Source organism: Macrotis lagotis, chromosome 1 (genome assembly GCF_037893015.1).
Source record: "Macrotis lagotis isolate mMagLag1 chromosome 1, bilby.v1.9.chrom.fasta, whole genome shotgun sequence".
Lineage (NCBI taxonomy): Eukaryota > Metazoa > Chordata > Mammalia > Peramelemorphia > Peramelidae > Macrotis > Macrotis lagotis.
In genome coordinates this window covers 274,641,904-274,668,089 of record NC_133658.1, presented here as the reverse complement: position 1 = coordinate 274,668,089, position 26,186 = coordinate 274,641,904, and the positions used below count along the sequence as shown (strand labels likewise).

Below are 26,186 nucleotides of genomic sequence, written 5' to 3'. Positions count from 1 at the left end.
AGTCTCCATTATTCCTAATTCTCCCTTCTGGAGGTCAAGCAAGAAAATTTAATCCCTCTTTCATGACAGACAGTCTTTTATATACTCGAAGAGAGCTATTTTGTCTTCCTTAATTCTTTTCTTCTCCAAGCTAAATATTCTCAGGTTCTCAGTCATTCTTCATATACTATGATTTCAAAGTGATTCATCATTGTAGTCACCTTCCTCTGAATATTTCTTACTCTGGTACTCAAGGTCCTCCAAGGATTGACTCTAAACTGACTTTTTCTGCTTGTCACACTTGTTTTCTTAAGGCACTCTACATTCCAGCCCAGATGAATAATTTGCTAGTCCTCATCTTGTTCAATCTTCTCTCATCTCTATGCATTTGTGTATGATGTTTTTCATCTTTGACATAGATTCGCAGGGCTGGTAGTTGGCATAGTAGATAGAGCACCAGTCCTTAAGTCAGGAGGACCTGAGTTCAAATCCAGACTCAGGCACTTAATAATTACCTGTGTGACCTTGGCAAGTCACTCTTAACCCCATTGCCTTAAATTTAAAAAGAATTAAAAAAAAAAAGAAATAGCTTCTCAAGGCAGCTAGGTGGCACAGTAGGTAAAGCACCAGCCCTGGAGTCAGTAGTACATGAGTTCAAATCTGGCCTCAGACACTTAATAATTACCTAGCTGTGTGGCCTTGGGCAAGCCACTTAATCCCACTGCCTTGCTAAAAAAAAAAAAAAAAAGAAAAAAAAAGAAACAGGCTCTTTCCATATTTCTACCTCTTGAAATCTTCAATTACTTCCCTCAGTAGAAGTGATCTCTCCCTCTTCCCAAGTCTTCATGCCCCATTCAACCATTTTTAATTTGCATCTGGTTATCTCTATATATGTAGCACCTCTCCATTGTTATAAGCACTTTGAGGACTTTGATGGGCTGTAATGTTTAATCTTTGAAACCCAGTACCTAACACAGTGCCTTGTGTGCAGTAGGTGCCTAATAGGATCCTAGAGTCACTGGATTAGAATTATAAGCAGCCTTTGAAGTTTCTAGGCAAATCCTTTGATTTTTACAGGTACAGAAATTGAGGCTCATATAATTAGATTCTGAGATTTGTCCATGCTCATACAGGTAGCAATAAATATTTGTTAAACTGAGTTGGAGACACCATTTTTGGTTCTTATTCCTGTAGCATGAAAAGTCATATGCTATTAAATATATAATGCTATCTTGCAGATAGAGTCTAAGTCTGACCAAACCATAGATGTAAAGGTTACCTACCGCTTCTTATGACTCTGGTTACACATGTTAGGATTACTAGAAATGTTTATGGATTAATTTAAGATAATAATTATACAATGAACTAAATTAAAAAGGAGAGTAATACATTAAACAGAAATAGAACTTGTTTGTGAAGCAATACATACAAGAAGTGTGCCTATCTGGGGATTTTGGTGGACTGCATGCTTAAAATGGAACAACAGTTGTTGATTCATTTTTCAGTTGGGTCCAATTTTTCATGACCCCATTTGGGGTCATACTGGAATTGTTTGTCATTTCTTTCTCCAGTTCATTTTACAGATGAAGAAATGAGGATGTACCCAGGTCACATGGTTATTAGGTGTCTGAGGTCACATTTGAATTCAGGTCTTTCTGACTTCAGGCCTGGCTCTCTATCCACTGTGCTACCTCTCTGCCCAGGCAGTGTTATATAGTAGCCCCAAAAAGCTAATATAATCTTAGGAGTTCATAGAGAAATAGACCCCGGACTAAAGAGGGGACAATTCAGTTGTACTCAACACAAGTCAGATTGCATCTGAAGTATTGTCTTTAGGTTTGGGCACCACACTTTAGCAAGAATTTTGACAAGCAAAAAAACATCTAGAAGAGTTAACTAGGATCCTTGAGATCATTCCTTTCAAGAATCATTTGGAGGGAAAAAGGATGATTAGGTTGGAGAAGAGAAGCCTTGTAGAAGTGGAATAATCATTGTCTTCAGATATTTGAAGGTTTGTCATATAGAAGGTGAGATTAGATCGTTTGGTTGTCTGGCACCTCGGACAGAAGACAGAAATATTAGCATTATGTAGTGGCCTTCTCTGAGATAACTTCCTAGAATGCTTTAAGACAGGGATAGAGAACCTTTTTTCTGCCAAGGGCCGTTAGAATATTTATATCATTCTTGGGCCATTCAAAATTATTATCAACTTAAAAATTAGCCTGTGATATTTGATTGAATATTTAATTAATTCATCCCTTAAAAACTCCTAAATTTATTGAATTTTAAGTCCCACCTGTGGTTGCCATGGCAGCACTGGACCAAATGATTTTGCTGATCTCAAATAGCTGGCAGGTCAGATGCTCCCTGCCCCTGCTTCAAGTCTGTTCTCTTAAAGCTAGAGTTTGTGAGAAGCCAGCTAGGTGGCTTGATGAACCCTGAGGCTGGATTCTAGGACCCCAGGGAATTTAACCTGTTTACCTTGTAAAAGGAAATGGCAAACCGCTTCAGTATCTTTGCCAATAAAACCCTAAATGGGGGTCACAAAGTTGGACATAACTGAACAAGGACCACCACCAGTGAATTTACCTTTGATGGTCAGCCAATAAAATAATTGGCTCAAAAGCAAAAGTATTTATGAGCTGGAAAAGTAATAATTATAGTACCTACAAAATATCCTTCCCCCCCCCTCAGAAAACATAGGGAACCCTCTCCTATAAATACGAAACTTGGAATACAACAGTAGTGAGATTACCTAAGTAACAAACCCATGTGGCCCAGACAGTTTACAACTTTAGTACTGCTGGTGTCAATATTTTCCTTCTTCTTGTGGAGTCCTCCCCCTCTTCCCTTCCCAGACTCAGTATTTCTGCTTATTGGGTCTCTCAGATAGCCTCCTGGAATTTGCTTCTCTCAAAAGCTCAATTCTTGACTTTGAGGGCTAATTCTCTCAGAAATCCATCAGCTTTTCTCTGTGGCCAGGAATCTCCCTTCTTGAAGCTGCCTTCTATCCTGAATGCTTCCTTTCTGTGTCTGCATCCTTCTCAAAAGTGTATTTCTGCCTCCAGACCTTCCTGTGCTAGTAGCTTTGCTATGGGATGCCACTTCTTTCTTTCTTCCCCCCCATCACTGCCCTCTACTGGGGTTGTCCTCCACATAACTGTTTCATACCTTAAAGGGCCTCAAATGCTCAACATGTTTAGTATCTTTTAAGGGCTTCTGGGCAGTGGTCAATATTCTCCACAGCCAATAGCCAGCCTCCTATTCTAATTCAATCCAGGAATTTTATTTTCTTTTTTCTGTTTTTTAGGTTTTTGCAACGCAATGGGGTTAAGTGGCTTGCCACACAGCTAGGTAATTGTTAAGTGTCTGAGGCCGGATTTGAACTCATATACTCCTGACTCCAGGGCCAGTGCTCTATCCACTGTGCCACCTAGCCGCCCCCAGGAATTTTTTAGTACTACATAAAGGGATACAAAGAACATGCATTTTAATGCTTTATTACATTATAATACTTCTGGGATGGCTGTCTGGGCTGGGAGATGGGAGTGGGGGTCAGGAACCAAGTATCCTTTTCAGATGGAAGATACAAAGTAGATAATTTAAGTTTGATTTTTTTTTAAATCCTAAAATTTGAGGTATGTAAAAATGTAGTAGGCTTCCTCGGGAAATAGCATATTCCATCTCACTGGAACTCTTCCAGCAAAGACTAGATGACCATTTATTGGCTATGTTTTCAAAGAGATTCTTCTTCAGATGGAAACTGAAGTAGGTTTGACTCTGAGATCTCTTCCAACTGAAATTTTTATTCTGCTGTGCTTTGTTATTCCCCTATAGAACTGCAAGAATCTCAGAGCCAGCAGGCCTATAAGAGATACTTATTTAAATAAGCTTCCTTCAGAGTTCAGTTGTTCCATTGAAACACAAGGAAAGACTGCATGGATAACACAAATTTTCATTTTTATTTAAAGAAGTCTAATTATTTAGTTGAACAAAAAAACTGGCTTTGAAGAAATTAATCCATGTCATGTGACTCTGAAACCACAGTTCTTTTATTCTAATAATCAGACATTTAAAACTGTGTTAACAGCAAAAGTAGACAGGGAAAATGACCTCTTCTTTAAAAGAACAGTATTTATATTTTAGTTTAGTTTTACAATCCTGATTCCATTTTATGTATTGTCCCAATAGACTAGTTGACCTCAGACCTTAACAGTGTGAGAAAATTCTCTACCAAAAATTTGTGAGGCTCTTTAGGGTGTTAATAAATATTCTTTTTTATGTGAAGCAGCACTTAAAGCAAAGAATTCATTAAGCCTGTTTTGCCCCTTGTATTCATATGTTCTTTAAAGCCATTTCCTCAGTCCCCTTCTTGGGAATGAGAGTTTGCAGTCAGCTGGTGAGCTGTTGTCTGTCAGTGTAGCAGATGCCAGGATCGTGTTGTAGTTTGCCAAATGGTGATGTTTATACATGGATGGGGTGGGCAACCGGCCCATACCACTTACACCACAATGCTCTGGGGGCTTATGTTCTCTGTTGCCATGACACCCAAAGCCCCATCATCTTTTCCTTCCCTCTATGAGTGTTTGTCCATTCGGATGAGCGCCCAGCCATCTGGTCCTGGGGCTTTCTGCTCCCTGAGATGCCCCTTCTTACCTCCTCTGGGTGCTGCTCTTCTGGCATTCTATGGGTTCATCCAAGCAGCTCGTTCACTGCCCCTGTAGACACAAATGCCCCCTCTTGGTTTGGTAGTGCTTTTGTAGATAACTTGTTTTGCCAGCTGGTCCCCAAGACTATCCCCATTCTAAATATAACTTTATCCTGAGGTTTATGCCTAAAAGCATTATTTCTTAAAATTTTATTTTTCAAATTCCTTGTGTTTTAAAATAACAAAAATATGATCTTTTGGAAAGTGAAACCTAAAGTCTATAAGTACCAAACCACTTGAATTGCACATTTTTAAAAAGCAAAAGTCCTACACAATTGTGCATGTATGACCTATATCAGATTTCTCATTGTCTTGGGGAGGTGGGGAGGAAAGCAGAAAAATTTGGAACTCAAAATTTTACAAAAAATGGATGTTGAAAATATCTTTACATGTAACTGGAAAAAATAAAATATTAAAAATAAAAATAAAGGTTCTATTTTGAGCTTTCAAAAAATTTAGTAATTTTAAGATAACAAAAATTGCATATGAAACAAGTAGCAACTTGATTAAATTGTATGTCTTGGCTTTGAGAGATAGCCTGACACAATAGAGAAAGCATAAGACTTTGAATCAGGGAGATCTTTTCCAAGTACTGCTTTGAGTCTGTGTGACTATGAAGTTCTCCCAACTTCATCAATCAATTGAGGATAATAAAGACCACAATTCCTCACAAAGGTTGTTATAATGTTCATATGGGGCCATGCATATTCTGCATCTGTATATACAGTTAGGTATGGATATATTAATATAGCCATCTATTGTGGATATAATATTTCATAATGTATCCATATAATACATTTATATCCATGTACATAGACATATGCACATCTAATCCATGTGTATATATGTTTGTGTGTATATATATTTGTATTTATTTGCATATATATATATATATATATATGAATTTTTTTCTTGAAAACCATAGCACTATTGAGAGAAATCTTATAAAGTTATCCTGGTAGCTTTACATTTAAAAGTAACACTCCTATCTGATTATAATAATTATAGTATTATAGTGATTATAGTAATGTTTTGAAATTCAGTTTACATTAAACATTTGATTATCTATGGTAAGAATTCATCCTGTCTCCTGCCCTTGAAGAGATAAGCTAAAATACCAGGCACTGGAGACAGAGAAGAAAGAATGAGCAAAAGAGATGCTTTAGAGACCACTTAAAGGGAAAAAAATAGATCTCAGATGTGTCCACCTCAATTAAGCCATCCTAGAAAATGTTTTACATACCCAGCATTATATATCAGGGCTGATCAGGATGATCTGCCATCCCACCTTGTTCAAATTTTTAAAAGATTGGGTGGCTAGGTGGCACAGTGGATAGAGCACTATCCCTGGAGTCAGGAGGACCTGAGTTCAATTTCGGCCTCAGGCACATAATAATTACCTAGCTGTGTGGCCTTGGGCAAGTCATTTAACCCCATTACCTTGCAAAAAATATTTAAAAGGTCTGTGATTTTGTCAGTGTGAGAAACTCAATGTGGCTACTCCCTTCTCCATCCCAGGTCATACTCCATCTATACCTATCTTAGGGAATTATCTGAGTCACATAGAGGTTAAAGGGCTTACTCAGAATTCCACATTGTTAGAGACAGGATCCAGACTAGATTTTCTTGATTCTAACACCAGTTCTCTGTCTACTACATCATCTTAATTTTTGTCCCACCTTACAAAAAAAGATTCTTTAGTGAGGTTAAGTCATTTGCCTAAAATAATAAAGAGTCAAAATAGAAATACCAAATTATAGAATTTGATTTGAAAATGGAAAGGGCCACTAGTCAGCTTCTTGACAAAGGAATCCCGACCTGATAAGCTGTCATCCATTTTCTTGATGATTTCCATGGTTTCAATTTGATTCCACATTGTGGTATATGGAAGGCCTCTTTTCACAACAGAATATCATGTGTAATTTAATCTTATAAGGTATAGATAATATTAGTTGTTATTTTTACATAATCATTTTTTATGGCACAGGTGAAGAAATATGAGAAGTAGGTCCAATGCTGAAGGAATTTCCAATCTACTTGGAGAGTTAGACATAATAGGGAAAACAATTAAGTGTATTAAAATGGAATACTTGAAGGGCAGCTAGGTGGCACAGTGGATAGAGCAGGTCCTGGAGTCAGGAGGACCTGGGTTCAAATGCGGCCTCAGACACTTAATAATTACCTAGCTGTGTGGCCCTGGGCAAGCCACTTAACCCCATTGCCTAGCCAAAAAAAAAAAAAAAAAATAGAATACTGATATAAGTGCAATAGAAGTTCTGACATGGTAGAGTCAGAAAAGACTTCATGGAAGAAATGAGGTTTGATTGAACTAAGACTTTAAGGATAAATAGGATTTGGATAATGTGAGCATTCCTTGCTGACGGAATAGAACAAGCAAAGGCAAAGGAATAGTTTACGTGTGTGTGTGTGTGTGTGTGTGTGTGTGTATGTATGTAAAGAATACTGCATATGAAATACACAAAGAATAATGGGAGGCTCACCAAGTTAGAAGATAAGATTAAAAAGTAAAGGAAAACCAAATTATGGAAGACCTTAAAATCCATGAAGAGGAGTTTAAACTTGATATAATGAGGAGGATACTTTAAGTTCCTGAAAAAGGGTAAGAAAAGTAAACAACTCCACCTGCCCCCCCTCAAAATTGTCATATATTAGGTGCTTAATAAATACTTGTTGACAGCCTCCAGAGGTTGTAAGTTTTAAATTTATAGATTGTTAGAGCTAGAAGGCACCTTAAGAAAACCAATCCCATTTTATAGGTAAGGAAGCTAAGGTACAATAAGGTTAAGTGACTTAGCCAGGCTTTACACAGCTAACAAATCACAGAACTTGAACCCAGATCTCTTAACTTTTTGCTACTGCCCTTTGCACTCTTAATACTCTTTATATATACTTACTTCTCTGTCACTGGAGTTCTTTGAGCAGAGGCTGGATTTTTGCTTCAGGTGTGAGTTGACTAGATTATTCTGAGATCCCTTTTAGATATGAGTCTTGATCTTAGCATTCCTAAATTTCTAAGCTGTTACTAAAAGAATATGGTATCACTGAAAAAAATGAGGAAAGTAGGAAGGAGAAATAGTTTGGGGGAAAGGAAAAATCTCTTTGGATATACTAAGGTTTGAGATGTTTGGTTTAGCCATTGAAAATACAAGACTAGATTTCATCAGAGCCAAGGCCAGGATACCTAACTACAAAGCATCATTTCTGATGAGCATTTTATTGAAGTTTGGATAGACCAGTGAGGAGCACACATTCCACAGGTATTTTCAGTAGGTACTGCTATTACTCCAACTTTGGTTTCCACATGGAATATTGGTTCTTTGCTGACCAAAGGGAACATTTGAAGAACAGAATTGCTTCACAATTTGGCCTTTTTTCATTTATAACATAGTAGTACCTACCATGATATCTTGTTTGTTTGGGAGAAGGGTAGGATAAGTTAATGAAAAAAGAGTAAACATAAAGACAATATACTGTTTCAAGGGAGAGGCATTCAATTTGGCAGGAAAAAATATAGAAGTATAGGAAATGGCATTAAGAGAAAGCATCCAGGAAATGTGTTCTTGGAAAAGGAGATGAGCTGATCATGTTGTAAGAGAGGGAGGATATTAGGTGGACAACCCAAATGTTATCCTACTAGCCCCAAAAATGTTGAAAGCTCTAGTATTGTGGATAGCTCCTCTAAAGATGATTTATGAGACAACATGGAAAAAAATTCCACCTGGCCACCAAGCCACCCCATTCTGTGACTTTAAGTAAGTTATCATTCCTCTCAATCTTTGTTCATTTTTTTGCTTTTTTAAAAATATATTTTATTGGGGCAGCTAGGTGGTGGTAGATAGAGCATCAGCCCTGGAGTCAGGAGGACCTGAGTTCAAATGTGTCCTCAGACACTTAATAATTGCCTAGCTGTGTGACCTTGGGCAAGTCACTTAACCCCATTGCCTTAAATTAATAAAAATGCTTATATACATATATATATATATATATATATATATATAATTTTACCCTACTTACAGTAAAAACAAGTTTTAACATCCATTTTAACATCCAAATTCCCTTCCTTCTCCCCACCCTATTCCCCCTCATTTTAGAAAGCAAGTTATTTGTTGAGGTTAAAAATATGTAGTCACACAAAATGTTTCCATAATAATCATTGGTTTTGTTTCTATTTTGTTTTTTGATAGGGTTGCTAGACTTGCAAATCACAAAGAATGCTTAAGATATGGTATATGTGGATTTTAGCAAGACTTAAAAATTATCTAGACTCATTCCTTTCTTTTATAGATGATGAAACTAAGACTGATAGGTTAGGATTTGCCAAGTAATAAATAGTAATAAATAGCAAATAAGTAGTAAAATAAGTAGTAATAAATAGTAAATAGTAATAATAGTAAAATAGTAAATAGTAATAATAGTAAAATAGTAAATAGTAATAAATAGTAAACAAGTAATAAATAACCTGGCTTAAAATTTAGTGCTTTTCCTACCACATCATGCTGCCTTTCCTTTTTGGAAAAGATAAGACAGGACACATGGATTATATAATTGTACAGTTAGATGACTTTGAACCTCATTGAGCTTATAGTGGCTACTAGATCAGCCTGAAAGGCATTCTCCAGTGCAGAGTCCCAGGGATCTGTCCTGAGTCCTGTTCTGTGACCTGATATCAATCAATCACATTCAAGCATTTATTAAGTGCTTACTCTATGCCAGACACTGTGCTCAGCACCAGACATACAGAGGCAAAAATGAAATAGCTCCTGCTTCAAGGAGTTCGTATTTTATTGGAGGAAACAAAACAAAATACAAGGTAATTTGGGTGGATCTCCAATCTGGGGAAACAAAGATTTCATGTATGAATTGATATTTTGGCTAAATAGTTTAAAGATAAGAAATTGTTTAAATTGCCCTTATAGTCTTTATCATAAGATATTGTTTTTTTAATTGTTTGAAATAAGTAAAGGACATGAATCAGAGCTCCCACATAGTTTCCTGGTCCATATAAAAAAGAAATAGATGGTCTGGTGGCAGCTGTGCTCACCAGAACTTTCCATTGACCAAATTTTCTTATCCTTCTAATTGGACAGCAGAGGATGTGATGGTTCCCAGCTTTCCACAGGAAGACCTTGATCCAAATGCAGATGTATAGGCAGAGGATGAACCTATAGCTGTCATCTGCTTCTATGATTTCATATAAGCATTCAGCATGCTGAATAACAGCAAGGAGAATGAGACAAAGGAAGGGACCTAAATAGGTGATCCTTGAGAGCAGTTACCCCATTAGAAGAAAGAACCTGCCCAACCAGGACAGTATCTGCCTTCCTGATATTCCTCTGTCTTCTTCCCAACTTCCAAGAACAACCATGCCATGCTATTGTCAGAATTCGAATAGGAAGCTGAATTTTTAAATTTTCTAAATTTTTTTTTCTGAGGCAATGGGATTAAGTGACTTGATCAAGGTCACACAGCTAGGCAGTTTTAAGTGTCTGAGGTCACATTTGAACTCAGGTCCTCCTAACTCCAGGGCCGGTGCTCTGTCCACTGCGCCACCTAGCTGCCCCCATATGCTTTTTTAAAATCAAATTTAAGCTCTTCCTTTGAACCTGCTTTTCTCTCAGACTCAAGCTTATAGAATTTATAGAAACTGATGGAAAGAGTTTTGGAGGTTTTTCCTACTTCTTCACTGACTTGTAATTTCTCAACTCCTTGAAATATGGCTCCTGATCCCAGACTTCTCCCTGCAAGATCACTAAGAAACTCCTAAATGCTAAATATGATCTTGTCTCAGAATTCATCTAATGACTTTTCTGAAGCATTTGACCCTGTTACCTACCCTCTCTTTTTATTTGTTCTAGTCTCATCTACCTTGGCTTCTTTGACATGGCTTTCTCCTAGTTGTCCTCCACACTTTCTGATTGTGTCCTCTGCTGATTGGTTGCCTTCTTTCTGACCCCTAAGTATGGATGCTCTCTCCACTAGACTGGCCTAAGATGCCTTCTCTTCTCTTTTTATGCTTTCTCCTGGTGATGTGGGTTCATTTACAACCTTAATACATATGACTTCCAAGCCCATATATCTAATCTTAATCTATCCCCTCCACTCTAAACTGCCATGTGAATGTCCCATTGGCACTTCAATCCAGTGTGCCTAAAACAGAACTCGTCCTTTTCCCTCCTAAACCTGCCCTTCTTCTCAATTTGCCTCTCTTTCTGTATAGCCACTTTCCCAGTAAATCAGAGGTGAAGTTTGGTAGTCTTCCTTGGCTCTTCCCTCTGTTTCATCCCTACATACCTTCCATTGCCATTGTTCCTGCCCCAGCCTCTATATCTATCTTCTGTCTTGCTATCATACTGACACTAGTTTGGTTCAGGCCATACCCTTTAGCCATTTTCCAAATTCAACATGCTTACTTCTACTTCTGTGTATTCACACAGCCTGTCCCCAGATGTGGAATTCATTTCCATATCTCTGCCTTTCACAATCCTTACCTCCCTTGGTTCAGGTGTCTTCTCTTCTAAGAAGCCCTCCTTGATGCCCCATCCAACTCCAAGTGCCCTCTTACTCCAAAACTTTCTTAGAGCTCTTTGTATCTCTCCTTTGATTTCTACATTGTATGATACTCACTAGTGTACTTGTCCTTTCATAAGCTCTGTGAGATACAGTGGAAAGAGCTCAGACTTTGGTTTCAGAGAACCCAAGTTCAGATCCTGCTATGGAAACTACCTTTATGACTTTGGGCAAGTCATTTAACCTCTCTGGACCCCATTTCCTTTTTTGCTTTTTTGTAAGGCAATGGGGTTAAGTGACTTGTCCAAGGTCACACAGCTAGGTAATTATTAAGTGTCTGAGACTGGATTTGAACTCAGGTCCCCCTGACTTCAGGGCCAGTGCTCCATCCACTGTACTATCTAGCTGCCCCTGGGTCCCATTTTCTTAATCTTTAAAATAAAGGAGTTGGTCTAGACAATTTATAAGATTTCTTTTACCTCCAAATATTTGATCTTGTCATTTTTGCCTTCCCAACAACTTGTACATAGTAAGCAATTGGTAAATGTTTGTTCCTGAATGAATAAGTAGGGAGATATATTCTTGACATGAAAAAAGATTTGGGGAATTTTAGTGGAATGCAAATTCAACATGAGTTCATTCAAGGCAACATGGCGATCAAAAAGCTAATTTGAGGGACAGCTGAGTGGTACAGTGGAGAGAGCACTGACCATGGAGTCAGGAGGACCTGAGTTCAAATCCCACCTCAGACACTCAATAATTACCTAGCTATGGGACTTCATTGCCTTGCAAAAAAAATAAAAGAAGGAAAGAAAAAAAGGAAAGAATGAATTAATATAACCCTCTGGAATAAGAAACTTAGCTTATAAAAATATTTTTAAAAAAATCTAATTTGAACTTAGATTTTTTTTAAAATATTAAGGGTGGAGGAGCCAAGATGGTGGCATGAAGGCAGCATTTCCTGGGAACTCCTTCCCTCCCAAATTCCAGAAGCCAAAAAAAAGTATGACTCTAGCCAAAACATAGAGGGGGAGAACCCACAAAACGACTGAGTGATACATTTTCCCAGCCCAAGATAACTTAGAAGTTCCATGGGAAAGGTGTGTTTCATCAGGACCAGGAGTTGGAAAAAAGCAACCCAGCCCAGCCCAGCTCAGAGATTACCTGCAACAGCTTGGAGGGGTTGGGGGAGAACTCTGCTACACCAGAACGAGTGTGGAATGAGGAGCACCAGCCCCAGAAAGCAGCCTGTAACCCTAGAGATGGTAAGGGAAGTCTACAGAGGTTTCTCTGCTCTCCCCCAGGGTAGGACTTTGCTGCAAGCCTACACTCAGATCCAGGTTGCAGTTTGGGGTTCCATACTAAGCAGCCAAGCCAGATCCCTCCTTATAGCCCCAGGGCAGAGGGAAGTCTGGGGTCATCTACATATCAAAACATAGGCAAAAGAGCATAAGACCTTGGAGGAATAAAGGTCCTAGTAGGGTGTCCCCCCAAAAAAAACAAAAACCCAAAGCCTTGGAAGTGCTGTCTTGGGCTGAGGAAATGAGTAAACAACAGAAAAAGAAGACTCTGACCATAGAGAATTACTTTAGTACTATGGAAGATCAAAACATACTCAGATGATGATAAAATCAAAGCTTCCGTATCCAAAACCTCCAAGAGAAAATGGGCTCAGACTATAGATGAGCTCAAAAAAAACTTTGAAAAGCAATTAAGGGAGATGGAGGAAAAATTGGGAGGAGAAATGAGAGCGATACAGAAAAATCATGAAAACCAAATCAACAGCTTGGTATATATACAAAAAAATACTGTAGAAAATAATATGTTAAAAACCAGTTTAGGCCTAATGGAAAAAGCAAAACAAAAGGCAAATGAAGAGAAGAATGCGCTGGAAAAGGAGATAAAAAAAAGCTCTCTGAAGAAAATAACTCCTTCAAAATGCAAAATGGAACTAAAAGAAGCTGATGACTTTGCAAGAAATCAGGAAGAAATAAAACTCTTTCCCCAAAAGCCAAAAATTAGAAGAAAATGTGAAATATCTCATTGGAAAAATATCTGACCTTGAAAACAGATCCAGAAGAAATAATTTAAAAATTACTGGACTATCTGAAAGCCATGACCAGGAGAAAAGCCTAGACTTCATTTTTCAAGAAATAATACAGCAAAATTTCCCTGAGATCCTAGAAGCAGAGGGTAAAATAGAAATTGAGAGAATTCACTGGGCACCTCCTGAAAGAGATCCCAACTACACCCAAAGGGCAACAAAAATGTGCATACCCTTTGACCCAGCAATACTACTACTGGGTCTATATCCTGAAGAGATGATGAAAAAGGGTAAAAACATCACTTGTACAAAATATTTATAGCAGCCCTGTTTGTGATGGCAAAGAATTGGAAATCAAGTAAATGTCCTTCACTTGGGGAATGGCTTAGCAAACTGTGGTATATGTATGTCATGGAACACTATTGTTCTATTAGAAACCAGGAGGGATGGGATTTCAGGGAAGCCTGGAGGGATTTGCATGAACTGATGGTGAGTGAGATGAGTAGAATCAGAAAAATACTGTACACCCTAACAACAACATGGGAGTGATGATCAACCTTGATGGACTCGCTCATTCCATCAGTGCAACAATTGGGAACAATTTTGGGCTGTCTGCAAAGGAGAGTGCCATCTGTATCCAGATAAGGAGCTGTGGAGTTTGAACAAAGTTCAATTTAGAAAAAAACATATCTTATTGTCTGATCTTGTTACCTCTTAGACTTCTTGTCTCTTCTTTAAGGATATGATTTCTCTCTCATCACACCCAATTTGGATCAAGGTACAACATGGAAACAAAGTAAAGACTGACAGATTGCTTTCCGTGGGGGGGGGGGGGGGAAGTAAGATTGAAGGGAAAATTGTAAAACTCAAATAATATCTTTAATTAAAAATAAATTTTTAAAAAAAAGAAAGATCCCAAAAGAAAAACTTCCAGGAATATTATAGCTAAATTCTAAAACTCCCAAATCAAAGAGAAAATTCTAAAAACTGCCAGAAACAATTCAACTACCAAGACTCCATAGTCAGGATTATACAGGATCTGGTAGCATCTACTTTAAGGGCTCATAGGGATTGGAATATGATACAACTGAGAATCAACTACCCAGTAAAACTGAACATCATCTTTCAGGGGAAAAGATGGACTTTCAGTGAAACAGGGGACTTTCAAACTTTCCTATTGAAACAACTAGAGTTGAACAGAAAGTTTGATCTCCAAGTACAGGACTCTGGTGAACCATAGAGGGGATGGATGAGAAGGACTAGCTATGAGGAACTTAATGGTGTTGAACTGTTTGTATTCTTGCACAGGAAGAAGATACTGATAACTTATATGAACTTTCTCATTTATAAGAGCTGTTAGAAGGAGCATATATAGACAAGACATAAGAAGGAGCGGAATATAATGGTATAATATAGTAAAAAGATGGAGTCAATGGGTGATAAAGAAAAGTACTGGGAGGAAGGGAAAGGAGGTGAAGAAGAAGCTAAAAAAATTTCGCATAAGAGTCAAGAAAAAGGTTTTTCAATGGAGTGGAAAGGGGGAATGAATGAGCCTTCATTCTTATCAGAAATGGCTCAGAGAGGAAATAATATTCACACTTAATAGGGTGAGGAAATCTATCTTACCCTAGAGAAAAATGAGAAGAAAGGGAAGGGATAAGGGAATGGGGGAGGGAAGGGGGAATAGGTGATAGAAGAGAGGGAAGATTGAGGGAGAGGGTACTCAGATACAACACACTTTTGGACAGGGCCAGGATGAAAGGAAAGATAGAATAGAATAAATGAGAGTGTGGAGGAATAGAATGGAGGGAACTACAGCTAGTAATAGCAACTGTGGGAAAAATATTGAAGCAACTTCTCTAGTGGACTTATGATAAAGAAAGCAACTCACCTCAGAGACAAAGCCATTGAAATCTGAACACAGACTGAAGTAAATTTTTTTCCTCTCTGTTCTTGAGGTTTCTCATCTTCTTGGTGGGGGGGTCTATGTTTACTCTTATAATACATTTAATTTACATCAATGTATAGCATAGAAACAATGTAAAGACTATCAGACAGCCTTTGGGGGGGTGAAGGGAGGGTGAGGGAAAAATTGTAAAATTCAAAACTTCTCAAAAGCAACCAGGTTAGTGAAGGAACTAGGGAAAATACAATTTCCTAGGAATGTTTGAGGGGGACCAGAAATGTTTAACCTGGAGAGAAAAAGACCCAGGATGGATATAGTGGTTATCATCAATTATTAGAAGGGTTGTCAAATGAAAGAGAGTTTGACCTTGTTTTGCTTGGTGCCAGAGGGTAAACTAAGCTCTTCAACCAAAGTAATTTATTAAATATCTGTTATTGCGAAGCACTGTGCTAAGAGCTGGGAATACAAGGATAGAAATCAAATTTTTAAGGAGCTTATATTCTGTTGAAATAATTTGCACAGAGATAACTAGTATAAATAACAAAATATATGAGAGCAAATTCTAAGTAATTTGGAATGGGGAAAGGTTACCAATAACTAGAGTAATAGTCAAGACCTCATGAAGGAAGTTGACCTTTGAATGAATCTAGAGATTCCAGGATATAGAGGTGTGAAGGGAATGTATTCCAGACATGACTCAGCCTATGTAAAGGTGTAGAGATGAGTTGGAGTGTCACATATAGGGAACAGAAAATAGGCCAGTTTAACTGAAACAGAGTCTTTGAAGGGAGAGTAGGATAGAATCAGTCCTGAAGAGCAACATAGAACTACCTTGGTAAGGACTTTATCTGACAAACAGTGGGGTATTTATTTTATCCTAGAGGCTCTGGGTTTTCTTGACCTGGGGAATGATATGGTCAGCCCTGTGCTTCAGATGAATTTGCAATTTAAGGAGAATGTATTAGAAAGGAGAATTAAGTCAAGGAGACTAACAAGGAGGCTAGTGCAACACTCCTGGTTAAATGTAATAAAAACCTCAAGTCATATAAATGGAGAGAAGGGGGAGAGATAGTGGTTTTAGGCCTAGTTAAAGACCAGTTTGGGGGGTTAATTGTAGTTTGAATGTTGGGCTATTTTTAATATAAAGGCCCTTAATTTTTTCCCTGCTTGGGAATTCTTGATCTCCATTGTATTTGAGCACAAATGGTCAGGTCCAAGTAAATTTCCCTTGTAATTTGTAACTATTCACATATGAGTAGAACCCTATTTTAATAAATATCTTGGCCTTTAAAATGAGTTTTAATTCAAGCATTAAATTCAGTTATTAAATAACTACTGTAAACAGAGCTGTGTACTAGGGAAGATATATAGTGTATATGAATTTAGGTAAGACAAATAATTATAAGAGTTGAAATGATTTATGCCCTTCGTGGAACTTCCGGAATAGCGAGTTCACAGAATTTCAGAGTTGGAAAAGACCTCAATCACTATTAAATTTCATTTTATTTTATTGGTAGTTCTAGCCTGCCAAGTTCTTTTTGAAACCTTATTCACATCATTAAGGAAGCAAATTAATGTAGTGGAAAGTGTGCTGTATTTGGAGTTAGAGGACTTCCGTCAAAATCTATGTTTCCCACTTTCTATTTCTGTGTGATACTGGTCATGTCCCTTCTCTGGGTCTCATTTTTTTTATTTAAAATAAAGGAGATGGATTTTTAAAATAAAATTAAAAAATTAAAATAAATAAAATTTAATTTACTTAAGGAGTTCAATTAGATAGCATCTGGCTCTAAATGTAAGATTCTATAAGCTTGTGTGTTAGCATCCCTTCAAGCTTCATTTCACCTACCAATTTGATTAAAAGATTTTATCTTTCCCTTGCCCTAGATATTTAATAAAAATGTGAATAGCACAAGGTCAAGAACAGAGACAACTAGGTGGTATAATAGACAGTACTGGACCTGGAGACAAGAAGATCTGAATTCAAATCTAGTCTCAGACATTAGCTGTGTGACCCCTGGCAAGTCACTTAAAGTCACTATCTGCTTCAGTTTCCTCAACTATAAAAAATAGGAATAATAATACCTCTTATCTCATAGGATTGTTGTGAGGAATCAAATGAGATAATCATTGTAAAGTGCTTCCTAGACAAGTGCCTGCCTCATACTAAATAAGTGCTTATTTATATTACATTGCCCAGAAGCACTCCAAAGGAGACTGCTTTCTTGTCATGAAACTATTAATGACTTATTTTGGGGGATGGTTAGTCACCCAATTTCTTTTTTCTTTTTTTTTTTAAAGTTTTTGCAAGGCAATAGGGTTAAGTGGCTTGCCCAAGGCCACACAGCTAGGTAATTATTAAGTGTCTGAGGCCGGATATGAACTCAGGTACTCCTGACTCCAGGGCTGGTGCTTTATCCACTGAGCCACCTAGCCGCCCCAGTCACCCAATTTCTAATCTAACTTTCATCTGTCCTAATATCTGGATATTTTTCTTCTATGAATTTTTGGTTTTCTTTTGCATTCTACCTTTGTGCCAATTCCTGTCACCTTTGCTGGCTCATCTTTTATATTATACCCTATAAGTATGGGAGTTCCCCAAGGTTCTTTTGTAGACTCTCTTTTTTCTACATTCTCCCTTGACAAGCCCAATAACTCCCATGGATTTAATTATAATCTCTAGAAAGATGACTCACACATCCAACTGCCTATTAAATATTCAAACTAGATGTCCCAGATTCATCTTAAACCTGAAATGTCCAAAACAGAACTCATTCTTTTTCCTGCAAATTCTATACTTCTAAACTTCCCTGTTTCTGCCATAGGCACCACTCTTCATCTGGTCTCCCAAGTTCCCAAGCTCAGCACTATCTTGAGACTTCATTTTCCCTCCACCCCCTCCAATGATAACTCTGCTAACACTGCTTCCACCTCAATTCCAGCCTCCATCAACTCCTGTCTAGGTTCTTATATTGACTTCCTGATTTATCTCCCTGCCTCAAGTCTCTCCCCACTCAAATTCATCTTCCATCTGGCTATCCATTGATGTTCCTTAAATATAGGAGTGACTTTGTAATGGTCTTACTAAATAAACTATTGGCACCCACTATTGTCTCTTGAATAAAATGTTTCACTGTTTGACTCTTCAAAACTCTTTCCAGTCTCATTATACCTCACTTTTCTTCCTTCCTATACTTTGCAGTCTAGCTAGGCTGACCTTCTGTCCCTTACAGATAGAATGTAACATTCCACATCCCCTCCCCAAACCTGTGCCTTTCTCATACCTAAAATGCAGTTCCTCCTCACCTCTACCTCATTGAATTCTTTTCTACCTTAAGGATGAAGCTTGGGTTTCCTCTTCTCTATGAAGCCTTTTCTGATACCAATAATACTAGTATATCTACACAGTATTTAATTACCTTGCATTTATTTTGTATTTATTTTGTCAGTGCTTCTATATGTCTGTTATCTCTCCTGAAAAATATAATCTACCTGAGAGGAAGGATTGGTTGATCTTTTTTTTTTTTTTTTTTGGTATTTGTATCCCCAGGATGTGGCATAGTAGTTGCTTAACAAATATTTATTGATTGAGTGATCAGATATTCTGTACCTCTCATCTGGTATATGGCCTGTAGCACCAAGGTATTGTTAATTCAGAGTAAAGAAAATTCTTTTTAAAAAAATCCTGAAAGGAAACACTATATATCAGAGAAGGTTTTATTTAGCATGCCCAGCTAGTATCAGATATAGCATTTTATCACATTAATGAAGAAATTATCTGGGAATTTATTGCTTATGATATAATTTGATAAGTGCAAATTCTTTTCATTAAAAATGTGCTACTCAGGTTAGCTGGATTGCATAATGGATAGAGCACCGGCCCTGGAGTCAGGAGTACCTGGGTTCAAATCCGGTCTCAGACACTTGATAATTACCTAACTGTGTGGCCTTTTGGGCAAGCCACTTAACCCCGTCTGCCTTGCAAAAACCTAAAAAACAAAACAAAAAAAAATGTGCTATTCTTATCTTTCAACCTTGATTAAAGATAGGAACCATGTCTTTTTTTTTTTTTAACTAAACTGTCCTTTAAGGCAGGAATGTACAGGTACATTTCTTAACAACTGGTTCTCTAGGGAAAAATCTTTACATGATAGATATACTTTTAAAATTAATCTGTGTTCTTAACATTTTCTCCATCATTTCATTAAGTCTAGAGATCATAAAGATAATAAATGGAGACTTGATTTATGGCATTTGCTCATTTCAGAATTGTAAATAGTCACTGAAATTTTAACAGTTGGTTTTCTTTAGCTGTTTTGAACTGGATTCTAGTATAATTGACAGACTTGTTGATAGATTGATTAAAAAACTGAATGAACCACAGATTCAGAGCAAACTCAGTGATTCAGTAGTAAAAGGAACAGAACAAGAGGATGTGAAAGCCATCATTCTGTGTGAATATGTTTTAGTTATGGCTGACCTTTCATGATCCTATTTGGGGTTTTCTTGGCAGATACTGAAGTGGTGGTTTACCATTTCTTTCTCCAAATCATTTTATAGATTAGGAAACTGAGAAAAATAAATTAAAGTGAATTCCCCAGGGTCACACAGTGAGAAAATGTTTGAGGCTGGATTTGAACTCTGATCTTTTTTTTTTTTAGGTTTTTGCAAGGCAAATGGGGTTAAGTGGCTTGTCCAAGGCCACACAGCTAGGTAATTATCAAGTGTCTGAGACCGGATTTGAACCCAAGTACTCCTGACTCCAGGGCCGGTGCTTTATCCACTATGCCACCTAGCTGCCCCATGAACTCTGGTCTTCTTAAATTCAAATTCAGCCCTCTCTCTACTGCGCCACCCAAATTTCCTTGTATAAATATAATTCTCATTAATTTTGAATTTGTTGCTTAATGATCCCTGGATTATTAAATAATCAGGTGCTATTTCCTGAATTATTATAGTCTTCATAAGACACTGCTTTAGAAAACAGTGTGGGAATTTTGCTTCTCCTGAATTAACTCAAGCATCCTTTTATTTTTGCCCAGGTTCACAGTAAAGACAAAAAATATGTATGCAAAGTGTGTAACCGAGTATTTATGTCAGCGGCTAGTGTGGGAATCAAGCATGGCTCTCGCCGTCATGGTGTGTGTACCGACTGCTCAGGCCGAGGCATCCCTGGCCACTTGGATCAGAATGGAGGAGAAGGCTCTCCAGATGAATTGTACCCTGGAGAAAGTCAGTATATGGAGGACCCAGATGACATCAAAGTGGAGGGTGATGAGGAGCTAGGTGACGATGATGAAATCAAGTGGAAAGATGATGTTGGTATTTCCCAGGATGATGTGATTTTAGAAGATGACAAAGAGGATGTTGACTCTCCCCAGGAACATGAGAATTCTGGGGAGCATGACAAGGATTTTACCTGGATTTCATAGGAAACTGTTTTGGGGGGGTCAAGGGATGGAAGGGAGGGAAGAGGGAAGGAGAGTGAAGAAGCAAAGAAGCCTTCTTGTTGTCCACATGTGTAAGTTGTGTTTGTTTCTGTTTTATTTCAACAAATGTAAGTCCTTTAACTATTTAATTCAGCTCTTCATAAAGACCACTTTGAGTGGTATATTTTATTATCCCTTCTTCTTACCTTTCCAACTTCTTTCCCATTACTTCCTAGGGCTCCTTCTCCTTCACCCTTTAGATATGCCTTTGCCTCAATATGGAAGCCAATCCAATTGCATGCAAGTGACTATTTCTGAAGAGATGAGTTTTGTGAATGGAGTGAGAAGTAGGAAGAGGGGAGTTTTTTTTTAAAAGGCATGTGCTTTTTTTAAAATACCTTTCCCACTTTAAATCAAACACCAGGGGATAAGGTGATGGCTTCTATCCAAAGTAATAAATAAAAATTCCAGCAGTAGTGAGTGTGCTTATCAGTCCATATAAACCAACCAGTATGTATATAGATGGGCCTCCCCGACCCTTCAGTGATCACTTTGCAAGGCAAACCTCTAGTAATTGTTTTTTGGCTTTTTTTTTCCTTGGTGGAGAAACTTGACTAGCACAGCTACAACCTACCTAAGTTTGGTTTTCTGAGCGAAGGAAGGGAATGTTTGGCTCTCCAGGGCCTAGGGGTACCAACCCCACTCTTTATAACTATACCTAACTCTGTGCTCCAGATAAGAGTGTGATTTCCTAGGAGGTACAAAACCATTTCTGACCTTGGGTTGGGAGCAGCCAGCACTCAGTTAGTTTACCTGAATCTGGTTCCCATTTTCTTCTTTGCCTCCTGCCCTCCCTTTCGTAGGAATATGCAAATTATGACCAATTGAAGACATTTCAAAAATGAAAACAAAAAGGCTAGGATAGCTATCTTTCCCTTTGTGGCTAACCTGCACCATTCCAGTTCTTTGCTTCAAAGGACATTAACCCTAGTACTCTATTAACCAGACCAGCCTGCTCAGGGGCCGGCTTTGGGGCCCTCCAAACCTCTCTTTCTCAGCAGAGCCCGATTCCAGCCTCTGGAACCCCCTCCGCCCGAGGGAGAAGACTTTCCTCCGTTTTAGACCAGGGGCTGGTGTCAGCTCACTCTTTCCCCCTCAGCCTGATGCCTTCCTCTGACGAGTTTCAGAAAATAAGTGTCCTGTTGTACAAGGAAGAAAGGCTCCGCCGAACCTCTCACCTCTGTGCTTTGGTGCTGAAACACAACAACACTCCAAGTGGAAGACCTCACCGCTCTCAGACCGCGACCGGGCCGGCCGGAGCCGCGCTGTCCGAGTCCGCTGCCGCCAAGCCAAATGATTCAAAGGTGCTATATTCCGTGATGGGAGAGGCAAGAAGCTTGCGAAAGCGGCAAAGCTGAGGGTCGATCATTCGGGACAGGCCTCCTCCCCTACTTGGCGCCCAGCATCTCTTTTCAAGTGAGCAGGGTAATAGGGCCGCCCCGGGCCCCCGGCCCCCCTGTTCCTCCGCAGCCACTCCTAGCTCCTCCTGGAAGGAGTGTCCCCAGCTTTCCGCGGCGCGCATCCCTGGGGAGCTGGGCCAGCTTCGGGCCGCCCTGGGACTCTGCCCGCCGGGGCCGCATTCCCGGCGCGGCAGTCCCGGGCTCGGGCCAGAGCCGCGGTCACTCGGGTCCGAAGGCCGGGGCGGCTTTCTTTATTGCTGCTAACACAAGGAATTGACAAACCTATCTGCAGTTTGCTGCTTAAACCTTCCGAAGTGGGTAACCCCTTTTTTGTTCTTTTGAATAGTCAAGGAATGATGTTTGTGATAGGCAGATCCGAGCTGTTTGTGCTTGTTTTTGTTTTTCTTTGACAGATCTGTTTAAAGCTGTTTGGCGTTGAGTCTGTTGAAAAACCAACTGCCAATTTTTTTTTCCAAATGAAGTCACAGATTGCACCTTTTTTATGTTTTTTTTTCCCTAAGTGCAAAACACAATCACTCAACCTGTGCACTGTAGAATTCCAACTCGGCCCAAGTCCGGTGATTCCCGCTCTCCTGCAGCTCTGCCTGGCTTGATTTGCTCGGGATCCTCTAAGTTCAACCTCCTTTTCCCCAGTCTTCTAGAGGACAGCTGTTGCATCCAGACCAATGCAAACAGTACTTTTTTTTTTAAAAAAAATGGCTATATCGTGGCTTTTTCTATATTAAAGCTATTTTTAAAACCACTTTGGTTTCCAAGACATTCCACGACTTTCATCCACCTTGACTTCGGTGTAGAAATTTAATACCGTAAGCTATTGTGTTTCAAGGGATAAAAGTTGGATACTGGACTGACTTTTGTTTCCTTCCTCTCTAGGGTGAACTTGATTTTGTATGAAGATTTTTGGGGTGCTGAGCTTTACTTTGTATAATTTAGAAGTGTTTGATATTGCTTTTTGTCTTTTTTTCCCACGGACAGTACAACCTGTTCTAATTGTGCCACTTCTATGCTCTTTAGGCAAAGGAAGCAAAAAAGAGAGAGGGAGAGAAAACCCACAAAAAGGCTAACTTGTTATAATGATAAAATGATATAGCACATGCTTCTATATTACTAACATACACACTGAGTATATAAACCAAATAAATCATTCTGTTATGTGATATAGACTTTAAGTGCGTTGTTTTTGATGGAGGTGTGCAGATTTGGAAATGCAAAGAATTCAGGTATCATTTTCTAAAATATTACCTAATAGGGCAGAAATCCTCAATATTTTTATGTAAAAATCAGTAATAGTTTCTATAAAGTAGAAGAGGGTACTCTCTATACAACTTTATCAGCTGCTTTTATTAGGATTGTAAACTTCACTTAATTGAAAACTCTGCTGTCCTTTACTCAAACTAGAGTCTGTGAAGAAAAATGAAGACTGAAGATTTTTCTATTAACAGGAATATGGAATGAAAGGAGCCAGGGGCTCCATGGCCTGAACTCTTGGCTTCTAACTTGCTGCTGCTTCTTCTCTTGCTCTGGGTTTGAATTGATGTTGGTTTGGTTTTGTTTTTTAAATTTCTTTGAAGGGCTTAGTTTCTTTCCCCATTTGCCAGGAATCTTAGTACTAAGCTCTTTTTTGTCCTCTTCTCTCAAGTTTGGCTTGAACTCAAGAAACTTAATCACATTTCACCTTTTGTACCTCTCTAAGAACTTTATACCTTTAATTGAAAGGTCCCTTTTTTAAACTGCTTTTCTAAATACAGACTTAGTTTCTTAGAAAATACATTTGGAAACAAAACCTTTGCTACCAATGGGAATTTCCTGGTTCAGCCTTCTCAGTTTTGTATCAATTTCAGTCTCTTTCAGGTTGGGGTCTGCTCTAACCACCTTTTGATAAAACATGATGGCTGGGGGACTACCTTGTTTTCTGGTGGTCACTTTGCTCATAGCTAAGGAATTCTTCTCCAGATCCAATTCTTTCTGTCTCTCCAAGCTCAGGATACTTTGCTTTGCTGTTGTTTTTTTTTAAATACTGCTGATTCTCTCCAAACTGCCCTTAGTAGCCTGTCTCTCGGGTTAGCCATTTGTGCCGTACTGTATGAAAGGTTTTTTTTTTTCCTTTTTTGTTTTTTGGTTGTTTTTTTTTCCAAAGAATAGTGTACAGCTAAATTTAGGTTCTGGATTGCCCCTCCTGTCAACTACCCTTAAAATGTTTTTTTTGGATATGAATTGGTGACTAATATATACAGCTTCCTTTTGGGAATACTCTTTGAATTTTAAAATTCAAGGTATGATCCAATATACTCTTAGGGAGATTCGGGAGGGGAGAAGGGACATTATATAATGAAGGGTTTTTTTAAGTAACTGACCTTTTTTTAAATCAATGTTTAAGCTAATAAAGAAATATTTTTTTATGAAAAGAAAAAGTGTAGGTTACATTTCATAATTTGTATTTTTTGAATTGCTTTTTTTTGTTTCCAAAGTGGAAAATATTTGAAGGTCGTCTTTTGTTGTTTTTTTTAACTATATGATTTATGTATCAAACTCTGGATCCTGACAAAGTTGTATATTTGGGCTCTCTCTGGGTTATAGGATACAGTCAGAACACTGCCATCTTTCAATAGGACCTCGGTTAAAAAGACACACCTTACTGCTTCCAATTTTGCACATCTTCCTTTTTAAAAGAAAAATCCAAGAAAAATGCAAAAACTGGAATTTTTTTGCAATATTATTAAAGATAATCCTGTTTTAGCTCATTTTGTGACATGTGCAACTCTTAAAGCCATACTGATGGTTCTTTTTACTTTTAAATCTATCCTATATTGTGTTTGAGATGCTGCCCTTTTTAGAACCAACTGTAGTGAGAGTGCTGTGTGTATGCTTTTCATATATATTTATTTTTTCAACCTGCTTTCAACCTGTTGTCAATCAAGAGACAAAAAGGGCAGTGTTTGAAGATTATTGATTTTTTTGCTGGGAATATTCTATATTATACTGACTTTATATTAATTATTATAAACCTGTGTTTGTATTGGAGATGTGTTTAATATTTGGGGGGAAAGATTTTAGTAACCAGAAGTCAGTGGGAAAACATGACTTGTGTGTTGTACTGATTTTCTGTAACTGTAGTACAGGTAAATATGGTTTTATTTTCTAGTTGATCTCACAGTTTCTTGTCTGTGTAGGCATGCCAAAAGTGTGCCTAGAAATTCTATTTACTTTATGTGATGGGATTAGCTTAGGCATCCTTGCAAAATGGATCGGTTTCAATAAATCAGGAAATTGCTGCTAAAAAAACCCAAAAAACTTGTCTGAGTTTATTTCATAGTTTCATTCCCTGACTTTGACTATTCTCTGATATTCTAGCCACCGAGTGCTCCAAATCCCCACGAGCCAACAAGAGGAAGGGGACCCCAAACTCGGGCTAGAGCCAAAGGCTTTGCAAATTTTGTTCCTCAAACTGCCTTCCTAGAAGAGCTTTGAAAGGAAAGGCTGCCACCTAGTGCACGGAGGAGAGCGGGGCGCGGGGCAGGGGCAGGGGCAGGGGCTGGGCGATGGCCGGGCCGCGGCCAGGTGGGGGGCTCTGCCCACCTCACTCGGTCTCCGCTAGGTCGGCACCCATTTCCTTGAGGGAATCCATCTGGGGACGTAGGTGTCCCCTAAAGCTCGTCCAGGGGCCTCTTCTCCGCCCTCAAGGTCGGCATCAGCCGCCACGGATTTAACGAACAGCTCTGTGCGCGCGTGTAACAAGGTAGCTCCCTTGGGGAGCGCGGTGTCCGCGGTCGGAAGCCTTGGGTTCGAGTCCCGCCCCAGCCACTTTGTGACTCACCGAGTCACAGTTCACCTGTAAAATGAGGGCTGGACTACAAAGTCCCGCGGAGGCGTACAAGGAGCGCGGCCGTGGCCGTACCGGGCACCTCCTGTCGGGCTTGTTCAGTGGCAGGGCTCCCCCCGGGCAATGGGGTAAGTGACTCGCCCAAGGCCGCACGGCCGGGCATTGGGGTGAGGCCGACCTGAGCTCGGGCCCCCCGGCTCCAGGGCCGGGGCCCTACCCACCGCGCCCCTCGCCTCTCCAAGGCCGGGAGAAGGGGCAGTCTACTTTTTGCCGCCGGCCCGGGGAGGTCCG

General features: G+C 39.0%; 1 protein-coding gene across 2 annotated transcripts in view; it reads left to right on the top strand.

Annotated features, from left to right (window-relative positions):
* The window catches only part of ZBTB46 (zinc finger and BTB domain containing 46), a 159,011-nt gene extending 133,417 nt beyond the window's left edge, over positions 1–25,594 (top strand). For both annotated transcript variants that reach the window (XM_074210509.1, XM_074210508.1), the window contains one exon: positions 20,208–25,594. In XM_074210509.1, the coding sequence (XP_074066610.1) occupies positions 20,208–20,597 (390 nt within the window). In that variant the 3' untranslated portion in view covers positions 20,598–25,594. The remainder of the gene's footprint in view (positions 1–20,207) is intronic.
* Positions 25,595–26,186: the final 592 nt, after the last annotated feature.